General features: G+C 36.4%; 1 protein-coding gene across 4 annotated transcripts in view; it reads right to left on the bottom strand.

Annotated features, from left to right (window-relative positions):
* The window catches only part of ADAMDEC1 (ADAM like decysin 1), a 34,046-nt gene extending 21,586 nt beyond the window's left edge, over window positions 1-12,460 (bottom strand). For all 4 annotated transcript variants that reach the window (XM_074285426.1, XM_074285425.1, XM_074285427.1 and 1 more), the window contains exons 1-5: window positions 12,304-12,460; window positions 6,695-6,813; window positions 4,326-4,402; window positions 2,596-2,674; window positions 565-641 (exon numbers count right to left, since the gene is read on the bottom strand). In XM_074285426.1, coding sequence (XP_074141527.1) covers window positions 565-641; window positions 2,596-2,674; window positions 4,326-4,402; window positions 6,695-6,813; window positions 12,304-12,355 — 404 coding nt within the window. In that variant the 5' untranslated portion in view covers window positions 12,356-12,460. The remainder of the gene's footprint in view (window positions 1-564; window positions 642-2,595; window positions 2,675-4,325; window positions 4,403-6,694; window positions 6,814-12,303) is intronic.
* Between the last annotated feature and the right edge of the window lie 1,732 nt (window positions 12,461-14,192).

The following is a 14,192-nucleotide window of genomic DNA, read 5'->3' as shown; positions in this document are numbered from 1 at the left end:
TATATATAACTGTTGTACATGTATAACATAAAATTATACTATTATATATCATATTTTATTATGCATACTATATATTATATTATATCTAATTATGCAATGTATAATATAACATTATATATGTTTGTGTTTTGTCACATGCATATACACATATGCATGAAACATATATAATATATGGCATACATATATAATATATCTATCTACTTATCTGTTTCTATGATTCATGTACTGTAACCTAACTCCCTTTTTTTCCTGACTTAATCATCAATCAATAAACATTTATTAAGCACCTCTTTTGTGCTAACCACTGGGAATATGATGGTTAAAAAAAAAAATAGAAGTCTGAGCTTAAAGAGTTTTCATTGTATTAAAGAAGACAAACTAGAAGGAAGTTAAAATAGATGCCAGCAATTTTTGAAAGGTCAGGATTGCTTTTTTTTTTTTATTCATAATTTCTTTCACACAGTAGGTGCTCAATAAATGCTTGTGCTTGGATTGAGGCTTGCAGCAGTTCTGAACCTGACTGTTGGAGCTCAATACTACTGTTATCAACAAAACTGTTCTTACCTCAACCCCCCACACAGGCTGAAGCTGGCAACGGAGTCCTCCTCATTCAGGATGTGACCTTGGTAATAGCAGTGTTTCTGGAGAGGACAGAAGTAGAATGAGTTATGAAAGAAAGTTTTCATTGCAGGAAACCACAAATGTGCAATGGTGGCCCAAGCTCCTGTCTTTATCTTGTCACACAAAGTTGACACTGGCACTCTCACAACTACTGTTACTACTTTCACTTAATAGAAAGCCTGTGTCTCATGTCTATGGGGGCCACAGAAAATTCCCCAAAGTACAGTAGGTCAGAATGACTGGGGGCATTCCAATTTATTGCTGATGTTCCAAAAGGAAAATGAATTGTTCCAATGAGAGTTGGAAAATTTAACATGAAAATTCATGTTAAAGATACAAAATTTTAGAGTTGGACCTAGGTCTAAGAAGCAGGATGGTCTAGTGGATGAAGAACTAGCCTAGAAGTCAGAAACACCAGGATCTGTGTCCTGCTTCTGTCAAAGATTAAAAGTGTGACCCCGGACGAGTCCCTCTCACTGTTCTGGGCAATAATTTCTAGTCATAAACTACAGAGAAGGTTCCATTACAATTTCCTACCCTCTGCTCGATCCCCTAGTTTCATGGGTCTCCAAGACCATTCTGGTCTCCTGGAAATATCTGTGTGAAGGAGATTCCCAAGGCTCTAACAAATACATAATTTCAAAGGAAAACATGTTCACTTTTGGTTAGGTTTTCTAAAAGTTCATCCCTATATTTAAAATACATATTCATTAAGAATTGTAGAGCCTATTTCTGTGTTTCACACTCCTCAGAATCCCATCACTCCTCCCCAGCTCCTAGGCAACTGCCCCTCCTTCCTTCTTTTCCATTCTTATCGTTATATATGATATATATATATATATAGATATTATTATATATATATAACAAATTGTTGAGCAGCCTGGGATCAGGACCCACATTTAGTACTTTCTACATTGAACATTACTCATCCAGGGAATGATGCATAGGATCCCAAGACCATAGAAAGTAAGGATCGTTTGATTTTCTTGTATTTGTACTCCTATCATTTATCAGAGTACTTGACACATAGTAAGTACTTCATAAATGATTTGGTTTATTGACCGGTAGAGCTATTGGAATATGAGTGGTATAATGAATGGCTCCTCCTGCATTATCTTATTTTTGGAAAGTTGTCTTTAAAGTTCCTTGATTGAACCATAGGAAATTTTGCTTTAAGAATGACAATTTGATTCTACTAAATGTTTATTTTTGGCTCCTTGGCTCATTCTCCCTTGATCAAGTAATCATAAGAAAGAGTTGGAAGAAGTCTGAGAAACCAGTAAGTCTAAATACCTCATAAAAAAAATCAAGTACTAACAAAAGTTTATTGGGAGTAAGGGAAGAAAATAAACATTTATGTAGCACTTACATGTCCAAAAAGCCTTTTTACAAATATTAGCTCACTTAATACTTGCAACAATTCTGGGAGTTAGCTATTATTATTGTCTTATTTTACAGTTGAAGAAACTGAGGCAAACATCAATTAAGTAACTTGCCCATAGTCCCACATCTAGTAAATGTATAGCTTTGAACTCAAATTTTTTTTTCTGATTCCAGATCCAGAGTTCTAACCATTGTTCTACCTTGCTGCCTTATATTTGTCCCCTGATTACAAAGATATTTTTCATTAGGTGGCTATCAAAATGGCATAAATTGTATCAAAGACAGAAGGTACTCAATAAATGCTACTGGAATCAATCTGATAGTGAAGGATGGGGAAAGACTCCCCAAAACCAGTCCCTTGTTTAACTTCTCTGACTCATTTTTTTTCATCTTTATAATGAAGGCAGTTGGAGTCCATATATATATATATATATATCCAGATCTCAATCTATAATCCACTGAGTCAGGTTCTCAGTCCATAGATGGATGGCCAAGTCTATCCAAAGCATGTGTGCCCTACACAGAATGCAAATGACTGTCAACAAAGTCCAAGAAATCCCAGAAGTTGCTCAGGCAAACCCCCATCACTACCGTTATCTGAGGACTGGTGGTGATCTTCTTTCCATCAGATAAGTAATATGTTTCTGTGTAGTCTGGAGACAGGAAGTCACTGAGGAGAAAAAGTAGGCAGTAGTTATGCATGATAAAGTCAAAATCAGGATTTACCAAGGAAAAGTCTGTTCATGATTTGTCTCTATGTAGTTTTTACAGAAACACAGAGCCTTAGAACTGGATGGATGGAAATCCAATGATCAACTAGTCTAGTCTTCACCCAAATGAAGAATTCTTAGTGTTATCCAACACAGAATTAGGTTTGAGGACATGACTCCAAATTCCACCCCTCCATATGCAGGTCTTTTCTGAATCTTAGGACCCTCTAGCCATAAAATTAAGAATCTGGGCTCTTAAATCTTTTTTCAACCTTGAATTTTCATCTCCTTGAAATCTTAACTCTTGCTAACATCCTTCCCATAATATCTTTTCCATCTGACTTCTTTTCCCTCTCTCCACAACTACTAAACTCCTCATTTCTTTTCAACTGGATTATTGTAATAACCTCTTCCTAATTTGTTTTCCTGTTTCCAATTTCTGCCTTCTCATGCACTATCTATATAGCTGTGAAATCGATATTACTAAAGCACAGATCTAATCAAACTTCTCTCATTATCACAGAGTTTCATTGGATTCTTATTGCTTTGAGGATAGAATGCAAGCTCCTCTATTAAGTACTTAAAAATCCTTCACAATCTGATTATAATTGATCTTTCTAGACTGGTTTCTCATTGCTTCCCCCAATACACTGGATTACTTACTGCTGTTAGTATATAATCTAAATCCTACCTCCATGTCCCTCTATGACTTTGTAAAGGTTGTACAAGTCACCCATGCCTAGAATGCACTCATAGTTTTTGTCCCTCAGAATCCCCAGCTCCCTCTGACGTGTTGTCCAGGGGTGATCTATAAAAGGACTTTTAGGATCCTCTGGATTGTTAAAGGCAATTATTTTATAAGCAAAGAAACTCCCTTGGATCTGAGTCAAAACTACCCTTTCCCCCAACATCTTGATGACAATTCAGGCTGAGAATTAATCCAATTACATCTGCTTGCTATTCCTTTGTTTTGGTCACACAAAAGTCCACTCTGATTCCCTCAATTGGGCATCTGACTCCATTCCCCTCCCTTTGGGTCATCTTCCCCTATTCCCATTTCTCTTCCCCTTTCTTTAGAATTCATATTATTTTCTCAGGTCCTATGTTTCTTTTAATCCTGTTCCTCAGTCAAATGTTCACAATACTTTTAATAATTAGAAATTGAAATTTGTATATTAATTTAAACTTCACAAAACATGTATTATCTTTCCTGAATACTCCAACATGTTTTAGATATAGATACCCTATCTATATCTATTTCCCATTTTATAGACAAAGAACCTGAAGGTCAGAGATGTTGGGACTTTCCCATTGTAACATAGCTAGTAAGAGACAGAAACAAGATTTGAATCTGAATCTTCGTGATTCTACTGAAATATCAGAATTCCCATCAAGGCTACCCTTCTCTTCTGCTATTAGTAGGCTAGTGGCTCTCCAGGGATGTCTAATCCTCATATCTCCTTAGAAAAGATCATCATGAAAAACAAAAGTGAAGTTAGATTTGCCATTCATTTTACAGTAGTTCCTCCATCTTCAGTCTGAAGGCTTGTGTTCTAAAATCCAAAATGGATTTTAAAAATTAATAAGATCAGGTTAGACAACAAGACTCACTTGTTTTGGTGTAGTTGAAAGATCACGTTTTCCCCATTTAATGTAATTTGATATTGCACTTCAGATTCATATTCTTTCTAAAAACAAAAAGTCATTATTAGCAATCTAATCAAAGCTTATTAATTGTTTTTTTTAATTTAAATTTTAGTCTTCTAGGTTGATTAGTGAGACTCTAAGCAGGAAGAATTAGTGCAGCTATGATCAACTCATTTTCAGGATGGAGTAATGATTAAAAGTTCTAGAGCAGGCATTTTTAAACTGGCCACAGAGAGGTTCTATGAATTTTTATTGGGAAAAGTGGTTGTTGCCTAACTGAAAACTGTATTTAAATATAATTGGTGTGGCAAGGGATTTTTAATATTTCATATCAATATATGATATATGATATATGATAGCAAGTCATATCAATTTGCTAGTCTATAACATCCAGTTGAGATATTAATTAAAACTCTGGAGCTATCCATTGCTCTCTCTGTTTGAAAACATATCTTGAGATATCAGCTTTACTTTGGGTATTTGATGATCAGTTTGTTATTTACCCAATGTAGATCTCCCCCTTCTGCTATCAAATCTTTCTTCCCCTTTGCCTTCAGTAATTCAGTAAAAACTCGAATTTTATCCACCCTGCCTTGTCCTATTTAGGAATTTTTAAAATGCTACTTGTGGTCTATTGGCTTTTGTGCACCAGAGGATTGAGTTTAAATGAGCCAATTATTAAAATGTTTCTCTTTGTTGAAAAGCATGACTGTCGGTAATACCTAGCAACAAAGCCCTGAATTCTTTTTATAGTTTAAGATTCTATGTATTTATTTGTTCATTAAAAAACATTGTGAATAGGAGGGCATCTATAGTCTACACTAACACTCAAAGGGGTCTATATACCAAAAAGGTTACAAGCCCTTACAGAGGTTCTCAAACTACGGCCTGCGGGGCCAGATTCGGCCTGCTGAGGACATTTATGCGGCCTGCCAGGTTATGGCAAATGAGCTGAGGCAGGGGGGACAGTGTGAGCTTTTGTTTTTACTGTAGTCCAGCCCTCCAAGAGTCTGAGGGACAGTGAACTGGCCCCCTATTTAACAAGTTTGAGTTCCACTGTGCTAGGACCTTATCTGAGGGGTTAAATGACACATTTATGGACTTTGGTTAAGGTCAAATGCAAAAGACCAAAGGTGGATGTCTTTTGACTACCTAAAAATGGCAGAGGGTGTCTAAGTCAGCTCTAGACACAATTGTTGCTCAGTGTTGTAATACAGCAGTCTATTATTTATAGTTGGGCAAAGCCTTGTGGGCTGACCCATGTAGTTAGGTACCACCATTCATGCTGAGGCACCTACCTCAAGTGAAAACATGGCACATCAAAGTAGGCAATGATTTCCTGAGAGAAAGTCTGGGTTCTTTTTTTTGGGGGGGGATGGATCAATGTATTAAATCTGTACTTTAAGAAGACTTGAGTCCTAATTTTTTCTCAATAACTTCTTATAAATTATGTGATCCTGGGAAAATTACCTAACCCCTCTCAGCCTCATTTTTTCTCATCTGTAAAATGGAGATAATCACCTACCTCACAGGTTTTCTGTGAGCACAAAATGAGACAAATATGTAAATATGAGACAGAATTGTAAAAGATGAGACAAATATTACATAAAATGTAAATATGAAGCAAATATGTAAAATGAGACATATTATATAAAATGTAAAATAATTTGAAAAGCTTGAACTAGATCAATGCAAGCCATTTTTTTTGGCAAGTTCATGGACCTGCAGATCACTGTACACTTCAATGTTGTATGAAAATGTATTCTGATGGAAGTAGATATCTTCAACATAAAGAAGATCCAACTCACTTCCAGTTGATCAATGATGGACAGAAACAACTACACCCAGAGAAGGAACACTGGGAAGTGAATGTAAATTGTTAGCACTACTGTCTATCTACCCAGGTTACTTATACCTTCGGAATCTAATACTTAACCTGCAACAAGAAAATGGGATTTACACACATATATTGTATCTAGGTTATACTGTAACACATGTAAAATGTGTGGGATTGCCTGTCATCAAGGGGAGGGAGTAGAGGGAGGGAGGGGATAATTTGGAAAAATGAATACAAGGGATAATGTTATAAAAAATTAATCATGCATATATACTGTCAAAAAATTATAAATAAAATCAAAAATAAAGTTCATGCACCTGCTCACTGCACGAGAGTGGGCTATAATGAAATGGGGAAGTGCAAATGGGACAGACATTTGGGGTATGGGATCAAGCTGTGAGATTTTATTCATCACAGAAAATTTGATTTGGGAAGGACTATATTTTTCACTCCCAGGCCAACATGACTACCCCATAAGGGCATCTGCAGTGGTTACCTCCTTGTCATAGGGCTCCGTTAGATTTTCTTGGATCTGTCTTTTTTGCATGACATGTAGTTTGTGAGGGTAAACCACTTCATATTGCTTGAATTCTTGTGGTTTATTTATAATCATTGCTAGAAAGGAAGAAGAGACATTGAATTAAGGATGTAGTGACCAACTTCCTTCTGAAGAATGAGGAAACTGAAATACATCACGATCTCAAGTCCTTGCAAAATTACAGACAATTTCATATCCTTTCTTTCATTTAATCCTTCCAAAGAATCTCACAGTTTCAAACAGAAGAGACTTAAAAAATCATATAATCTAATATCTACTGGCAATGTGAACACTCTCAAGCAGCCTTCAAGATTTAATGACCTTTATAGATCAGAAACAAGAGGAGGTAAGGAGTTTTATTATCCTTGCAGGGCTAATCATTAAAGAATTCTTTTTATTAAAGCTCAATATCTTCCTGCCTTAGTAGGGCAGTTTATTGGAAGAATTAGGCTAAAAATCAATTCAAATCACCTAGTGCTTTTTAAGTGCCTACTATGTGCCAGACACTATAATAAATTCTTGAACAACAACAACAAAAAAGAACACTCAAAGGTTGTGTATTTCCCAAACTATTTAGAATTTTTAAGTAGTACTAATCTTCACCTTTTACTATGACTCCATAGCACCTAACATCATTGATCACCTCCTCAATAATTGCAAATCTAACCATGAGTGTCTCACAAGTCTCTGCCTGATCCCTTTCTCTTCTTTCTCTCTATTGTCTCTTTTCTCATCATCTCCCATCAGGTTTGATGATCATCTCCACAAGATTCTCCCCAAATATATCCCTGATCATTGCCTGAACTATAGTCACATATCATTAATTGTAACCAGGACAACTCAAACTGGATCTCCTGTAAACATCTTAAACTCAACAGACTCAAAACAGAACTCAATCCCGCCTCCAGATTTTCTCTTTCCAACATCATTCTCTTCCAAAAAAACTCAAAAGCTTGATGTCATCCTTGAATTCTCATACACGCTGTCCAAATAGTCAATCTGTTGATGAGTCTTGTCCTTCCTTCATATGTCATGTCAATAGCATCCTCTTCTCTTCTGTCTCTAAGTCAAAAACCTTTTTTTTAAGCTTTCATCATTTGATTCTTTGACTATTGTTATATGCCAATAATTTGTCTCTGCCTCAAGTCTCTCCCTCACTCAAACTAACATCTATTCAGCTGCCAGGATGATTTTTCTCAAGTTTGGATCTTACCATATCATTCACTTCTTGATGAATTCCCCCAGCTTCCTAACTTGGCCTTTGCTCTCTAGCTTAGTCTTCTACTATTTTAATTCTCCATGTATTTTATGATACAGACACGTGAACTTCTTTCAGTTCCTTAAATGTGACCTTCCATCTGTAGACCCGTGTCTACACTGGCTGTCCCTCATATTATAATATTTTGCTTTCTCAATTCCTTCAACTTGTTGTTATTCTTTAGACATCTTTTTAAAATCCTGTCTGACACTTTGTGACCTCGTTTGAAGTTTTCTTGGCAAAGACACTGGAGTGGTTTGTGATTTCCTTCTCCAGCCCATTTTATGGATGAGGAAACGAGGCAAATAGGGTAAAAGGATTTACCCAGAGTCAATTGTAATACCAGAGAAACTGAGGCAAGACAGAGATTGGTTTTTAATCGTTTAATGTGGAGAGTTCTAGACTAGCTGGCCAGATGGGACTCTTGTCCAAAGTATTTGGCACAGATAAACCAAGGCAGAGAACGTATATATGGTTTTAGCTACCGAGGGTTTAACAAAGACTGATTAAGGGACCAAGGATGTTGGGAGCCGTAATTCCAGGAAAAGATCATAATTTAATCCTGACAGGATATGGGCCAAGATAAGAAGCTGGAAGACAGAAGACAGTAGACAGTGAGTTGAGGGGCAATACTGAAAAGGAGGGGGAATTATCCTAGCAAAGGATTGAGATAAAGCACCTGGAGTTTATGACTCAATAGTATGTAAGGATGGTCAGTGCTCCAAGGTTTTTCAATTTAATTTAATTCAATTCAATTCAAGAGGAAGGGAGGCAGACATATATATATATATATATATATATATATATATATATATATATATATATATACATAAACATATACATACATACATATATTACTATATATATAGTTCAGAGCATAACAACACAACTTGTAAGTGACTGAGGTCAGATTCTGAACTTAGGCCCTCCCAATTACAATCTGGCACTCCATCCACTGCAACACCTAGCTGGTGCCATTCCTATAAGATTCAAATCAAAATCAATCTTCTAAAGGAGGACTCTCCATCTATCCAGCTGGCAATGCTTTCTCCTCTAAGATTACCTTACCTATTGATAAGTATTTTTTGTTCGATGCAGCTTCTTGATTTAAGTTCAAAGCCTTCATTTTCTATCTTTTCTTGGTGAGACATGAAAAATACTATACTGATCACATTCAAATGGCATTTTGATGTAATAGGGAAAAATATTCTGCCAGATAATAGAGCTATGTAATGGTTTACTGGTAGAACACTTTGAATCTTGCCACCAAATGGATATTAACAATTTGATGTCATCTGTGAATATCAGGTGAATAATAAACGTTTTGATTTGACTCTTTGATTTTATTTAGTAGAGATAAAAGATGCATTTAATACTAGAAACTATCCCACTGGAGTAGCTAGGTGGCACAGGGTATAGAGCATTGCACCTGGAGGTAGGAAGACCTGAGTTCAAATGTGATTGGCATGACCCTGAGCAAGTCACTTGCTTAATTTCTCAGTGCCATGGCTGCTTTAATTACAAAATGGGCATATTAATAGCATGTGCTTCCCAGAGTTGTGAGGATTAAATGAGACAATATTTATAATGAGATCATATTTATATTTATTTATAATGAGATAATACTTATATTTATAAAATTTATAAAATTCATGGAACATAGCAGGTGCTTAATAAATACTTATTCCATTCCCCTCCATCCCATTTGCTCTATATACATGATGTATATGTATTCCATGTGGATATTTACATATTTACTAATTCCCTTGCCCTGAGTAGATTACATCATTGTTATTGTTTTTGCTCCAACTTATATATAATATAATAATACTTACATATACTCTATAGTATATATAGCATATATATACTATATACTTATATATACTATACTATATACTATATATACTATACTATATATATATGTGTGTGTGTGTGTGTATATATATATATATATATATATATATATATATATATATATATAATAGGACAGAAGCAGTTCATGTCCCAGATTGGACCCTGGAAGTCATGAAAGAATAAGAGAAGCAACAATTCATGGGGAGATTCACTTCCAGAGTTATTTAAGAAACATTTGGTCACAGTGTACCTTGTTATGGAAATATGAAGGAAGAAAAAGCAATTCGGGCCCTCAAGGAACTTATGTTCTGCTGAAGAGAGTGGGCAAGATGTACACAAATAAAGAAATTTAATATGCTCTAGGCTTTTTTGGAAACTTCTAAGAACGGTGGGGCAAAGTGACTCAATATTTGAGTATATTTGGGCAATGTAGCCTTCCTGACTGTGTCTGACAATTGCCTAAGGTCAAAGGAACAAGTGCAAATAAGAATGAAAATTCAGAAATTTTCCGTAGCTGTACCAGGCTTAGAACTCCCACTTCATCAGCACCTTCTATCTCTGAGGCCTCTTTGATTGGAGGGTGGAGCACTTAGGAGCACCCAGACCAACTATCTCTACATTCTGCACCTGACTGCTTTCCTTTGAACCTGTCCAACATGGCCGTCCCTTAAGAGCATTTCCACTTCCTCTGTTTTCAGCTTCCTTTTGTGCATTGCCTTCCTCCATTGGATTGTAAACTCTCTGAGGATAGTATTTAGTATTGTATCTGGAAATCCTTAATAATTTTGTTTTGGCTGACAGGGGTAGAGAGACAGTTGTCAATTAAAAAGAGAAACTCTTTCCATCTGGCTCTCTCTTCCTTTGATCTCTCAGAAAATATCATGAAACTCCAAGACTTTGGATGAAAGGTGGCAGTCAAGGCTGGCCCTTTCTAGTAAGGCATCTTGTTGACCGCTGTCACATGGCAGGAGAATAAAGAAGTTTATGTTCCCAAGCCTCTGGCTGCCTTTTCTGCTATTTCCTTTTTCTGAGTAGCTGATTGATGATTGACTGTGATGATAATTGACAACTGATGATTGAACATGTCCACCATTGTAAGTGTCTTTGTGAGTTAGAGAGGTCTTGATGGAGTGGAAGGAAGAGGAAAGTTTATTCACTGGAGAAGATGATCATCAAAAGGTAGAGACAGAACCTTAGCCTGGCTTGCTAGAAGAGATAAAGATTTTGAAGGGGACAAAAACAAACTGAGGAGAAATAGAAATGCCACTGTATCCTTGCAAACTACTTTATGTTCCGATGAAGCTTAAATATCGGCTTTTCTTTGGATTATAAATTGTTACTGATTCCAATTTTATATCGTCCTTTCAATATACATTGTTAATCTTTTATGTTTAGTATTTATTTTGTGTATACGGAGTAAAACATTTGTCCCATACTCTCTTCATGTAGGCTATTGAGTACCTTTCTGTTCTTCTCTTTGGGAAGACAGACAGGAACCCAAAGTTTATAAAAGCAAAAATAAAACAAACCTAAGCTTTAAATATTTGCTCCTGGTGGGCTTTCAGGAACAAAAGTATGAGAGAAAAGGAAGCTTATCATTGCCCCTCCCCCCATCAAAAGGCAAAGCCCCCCCTCTGAATAAACCTGTCCTAGATCTTGCCTGAGACTTGAGAAGAGGAGAGCTTTAGGCAAAGAGAATGGACACAGTATCTCCCACACCATTCAGTAATCTGCTATTAAGCATGAATTATAATATGATACAATATAATACAATGAAATATGATGCTGTTCAAGATACCATAAAATGACATCACATGACTTAACATAATATTATGTACCATAATATAACAAAACATAACATGATATAATATCACTACCACTATCCAGAACCTCCAAGTCTTCCTAAATTGAAATCTGACCTTAGACCTTTAATAGCTATATTACCCTAGGCAAGTCACTTTATTTGCCTCAGTTTCCTCATCTGTAAAATGAGCTAGAGAAGGAAATCACTCCAATATTTTGGTTAAGAAAGCCCCAGATTGGGTCATGAAGAGTTGGATACAACTGGCCAACACTTTTTTTTCTCAAATTTTGGCACCAAGAGTTAAGCACAATACCCCACAAGATAAGGTCTGATCAGGGCAGAACACAGCTGAGCCTTTCTATTCTGCCTCGTTTAATGTGGCCCAAACTCCCATTAGTTGTTTTTGTTTGCTTGTTTTAACCACATCATACTTCTAGCCTATATTCAATCCACTAAAACTTTCAGATCTTTTTTTTTTTTCAGAAAAACAAAATCTGCTTTTTCAATAGGTTTTCCCACTTCTGTACTTGTGAAATGGATTCTGTATCGCCACATGCAAAACTTTGTATTTGTCCTCATTAAAGTTCATTTTCTTATTTCAGTCCGGGACTTTCCCACTAAATAGGCTAGCCAACAATGGAACAAGCTTACCTTGAGTCAGCACCACAAGCCCCAGTGCAGAAAACAGAAGGCCCAGAGACATGGTGGTGGGGGATGAGAAGTGAGGTCCACTCTTACCAATGCTGCAGCCTTGAGAGCACCCCTCCTTTATATGTTCCTAGCTTCTCCTTCTAAACAAAAAAAATTCAACTCAGAATCTTTTTCCCAACCCTTAAATGCTACAGAGTTTCGTAATGGAACCCTTTAGCTGCCTGTAAACAGCTGGGGTGTCACTGAGCAATTTCCTGACTTGAGAGAGGACCACAAAGCTGGAGACCTTAATGCAGAACTGAGTCCAATTCCTAGTTTGCTATAGAGAAGGAAACTGAGGTTAGAGGGGAGAAGATAAGAGAAATGGCTTTAGGAAAACTGGGCTTCTTCTGGCAGTCCCTAGGATTCCCACATTGACACACTATGAATGTGATGGAAGAACCTAGTTCTCATTAATTTTGCTAGTATTTCAGAGAAACTTTCTCCTTCTCTTCACTGAAAACCAGGTGTCTTGGACTCTATATGATAATATAAGTATATTAAGCATTTTCAATGGGCTAAGCCCTGTGTTAGGTTTTGAGATAGAAAAACAAAACAAACACACAAAAAAATGGAAATAAACTCTGTATTTCAGTAAAGTATATTTGAATTAATTCAGCAAAAATGTATTAAGTATTTACTATAGGAACCACTGATAATCCCAGAAAAGGAAAGAAGGAAAAAAAGAAGGAAGGAAAAAAGAAGGAAGAAAGGAAGGAAGGAAGGTAAAGGGATGAAAGGAGGAAGGGATGAAGGAGGGAGGGATGAATGAGGGAGGGATGAAGAGAGAGAAGGAAAGAAAGGGGAGAAGAATGAAGGTAGGGAAGGAGATAGAGAAGGAAGAAGGGAGCGGAGGAGATAGAGAAGGAAGAAGGGAGCGGAGGAGATAGGGAAGAAAGGAGGAAGGGAAGGAAGGACACAAGAGAGAAGGAAGAAAGGATTTGATTTCCTAGCTTGGCATTCAACCACTGTGTCATCTCACTGCTCTGTTGAGGATATAGATGGATAATAATTTAGTTAGAGAGTTGAAGTATGAGGGCAGCTGGGAGTTACAGTAGATAGAATGCTAATACTGAAGTGAGCATGGCTCATGTTCCTCAATTCAAATCTGGCTTCTAATACTTACTAAGTCACTTAGCCCACTTTGCCTCAGTTTCCTCATTTTTTAAAAAATGAGCTGGAGAAGAAAACAGCAAAACACTCTAGTTTCTTTGCCAAGGAAAACCCCTCTAGGATTCACAAATAGTAGGATATGACTGAAAATGTGTAAACTAAAAATGACCAGAGATAGAGAGAAAAGGCTTTTTTTTTTATAGTGCAGAATTATTTTTGGACCTCAAGCTTCTCATAAAGCCAAAGACCATATACTGACTACAACCACATTCCCTCCCATCTATTATTGTCAAAAAATGTCTTTTCCTTCAAGAGTCAGATCACATTTTGCCTCTTCTTTGTAACTCTCTATGATCTCTGCCTTTGTCTCAGATAAGGAATCTCATTCTCCTACATTAAGATCTTTATTGAATCACCTTGGATCCTTTGTTTTATTTTTTAACCTAATTAATCCTTTCTCATTTAAAAAAAAACTTACATTTTCTTTTCCTTTCATCCCCAAAACTCTCCCCTAATTGGGAAAGTGAAAAAAAATCTTGCATTGGTCATGTGCAAAAATGGTATCTCATTTGGCAATTGAGGGGATGACATGTCTCATCACATCATGACTGGACATTGATCCACTTTCTTAAGTCTTTGCAATATTGTTATTGTCGCATTAATTTTTCTCTTGGTTCTTATCATGTTCAAACTGTTCTTCCTAGACCTCTATGAAAATATTTCCTTTGTCCTTTTTA

Source organism: Sminthopsis crassicaudata, chromosome 2 (genome assembly GCF_048593235.1).
Source record: "Sminthopsis crassicaudata isolate SCR6 chromosome 2, ASM4859323v1, whole genome shotgun sequence".
NCBI classification, from domain to species: Eukaryota; Metazoa; Chordata; class Mammalia; order Dasyuromorphia; family Dasyuridae; genus Sminthopsis; species Sminthopsis crassicaudata.
The sequence above is the reverse complement of the archived record's forward strand: the minus strand, read 5'-3'. Positions and strand labels throughout refer to the sequence as shown.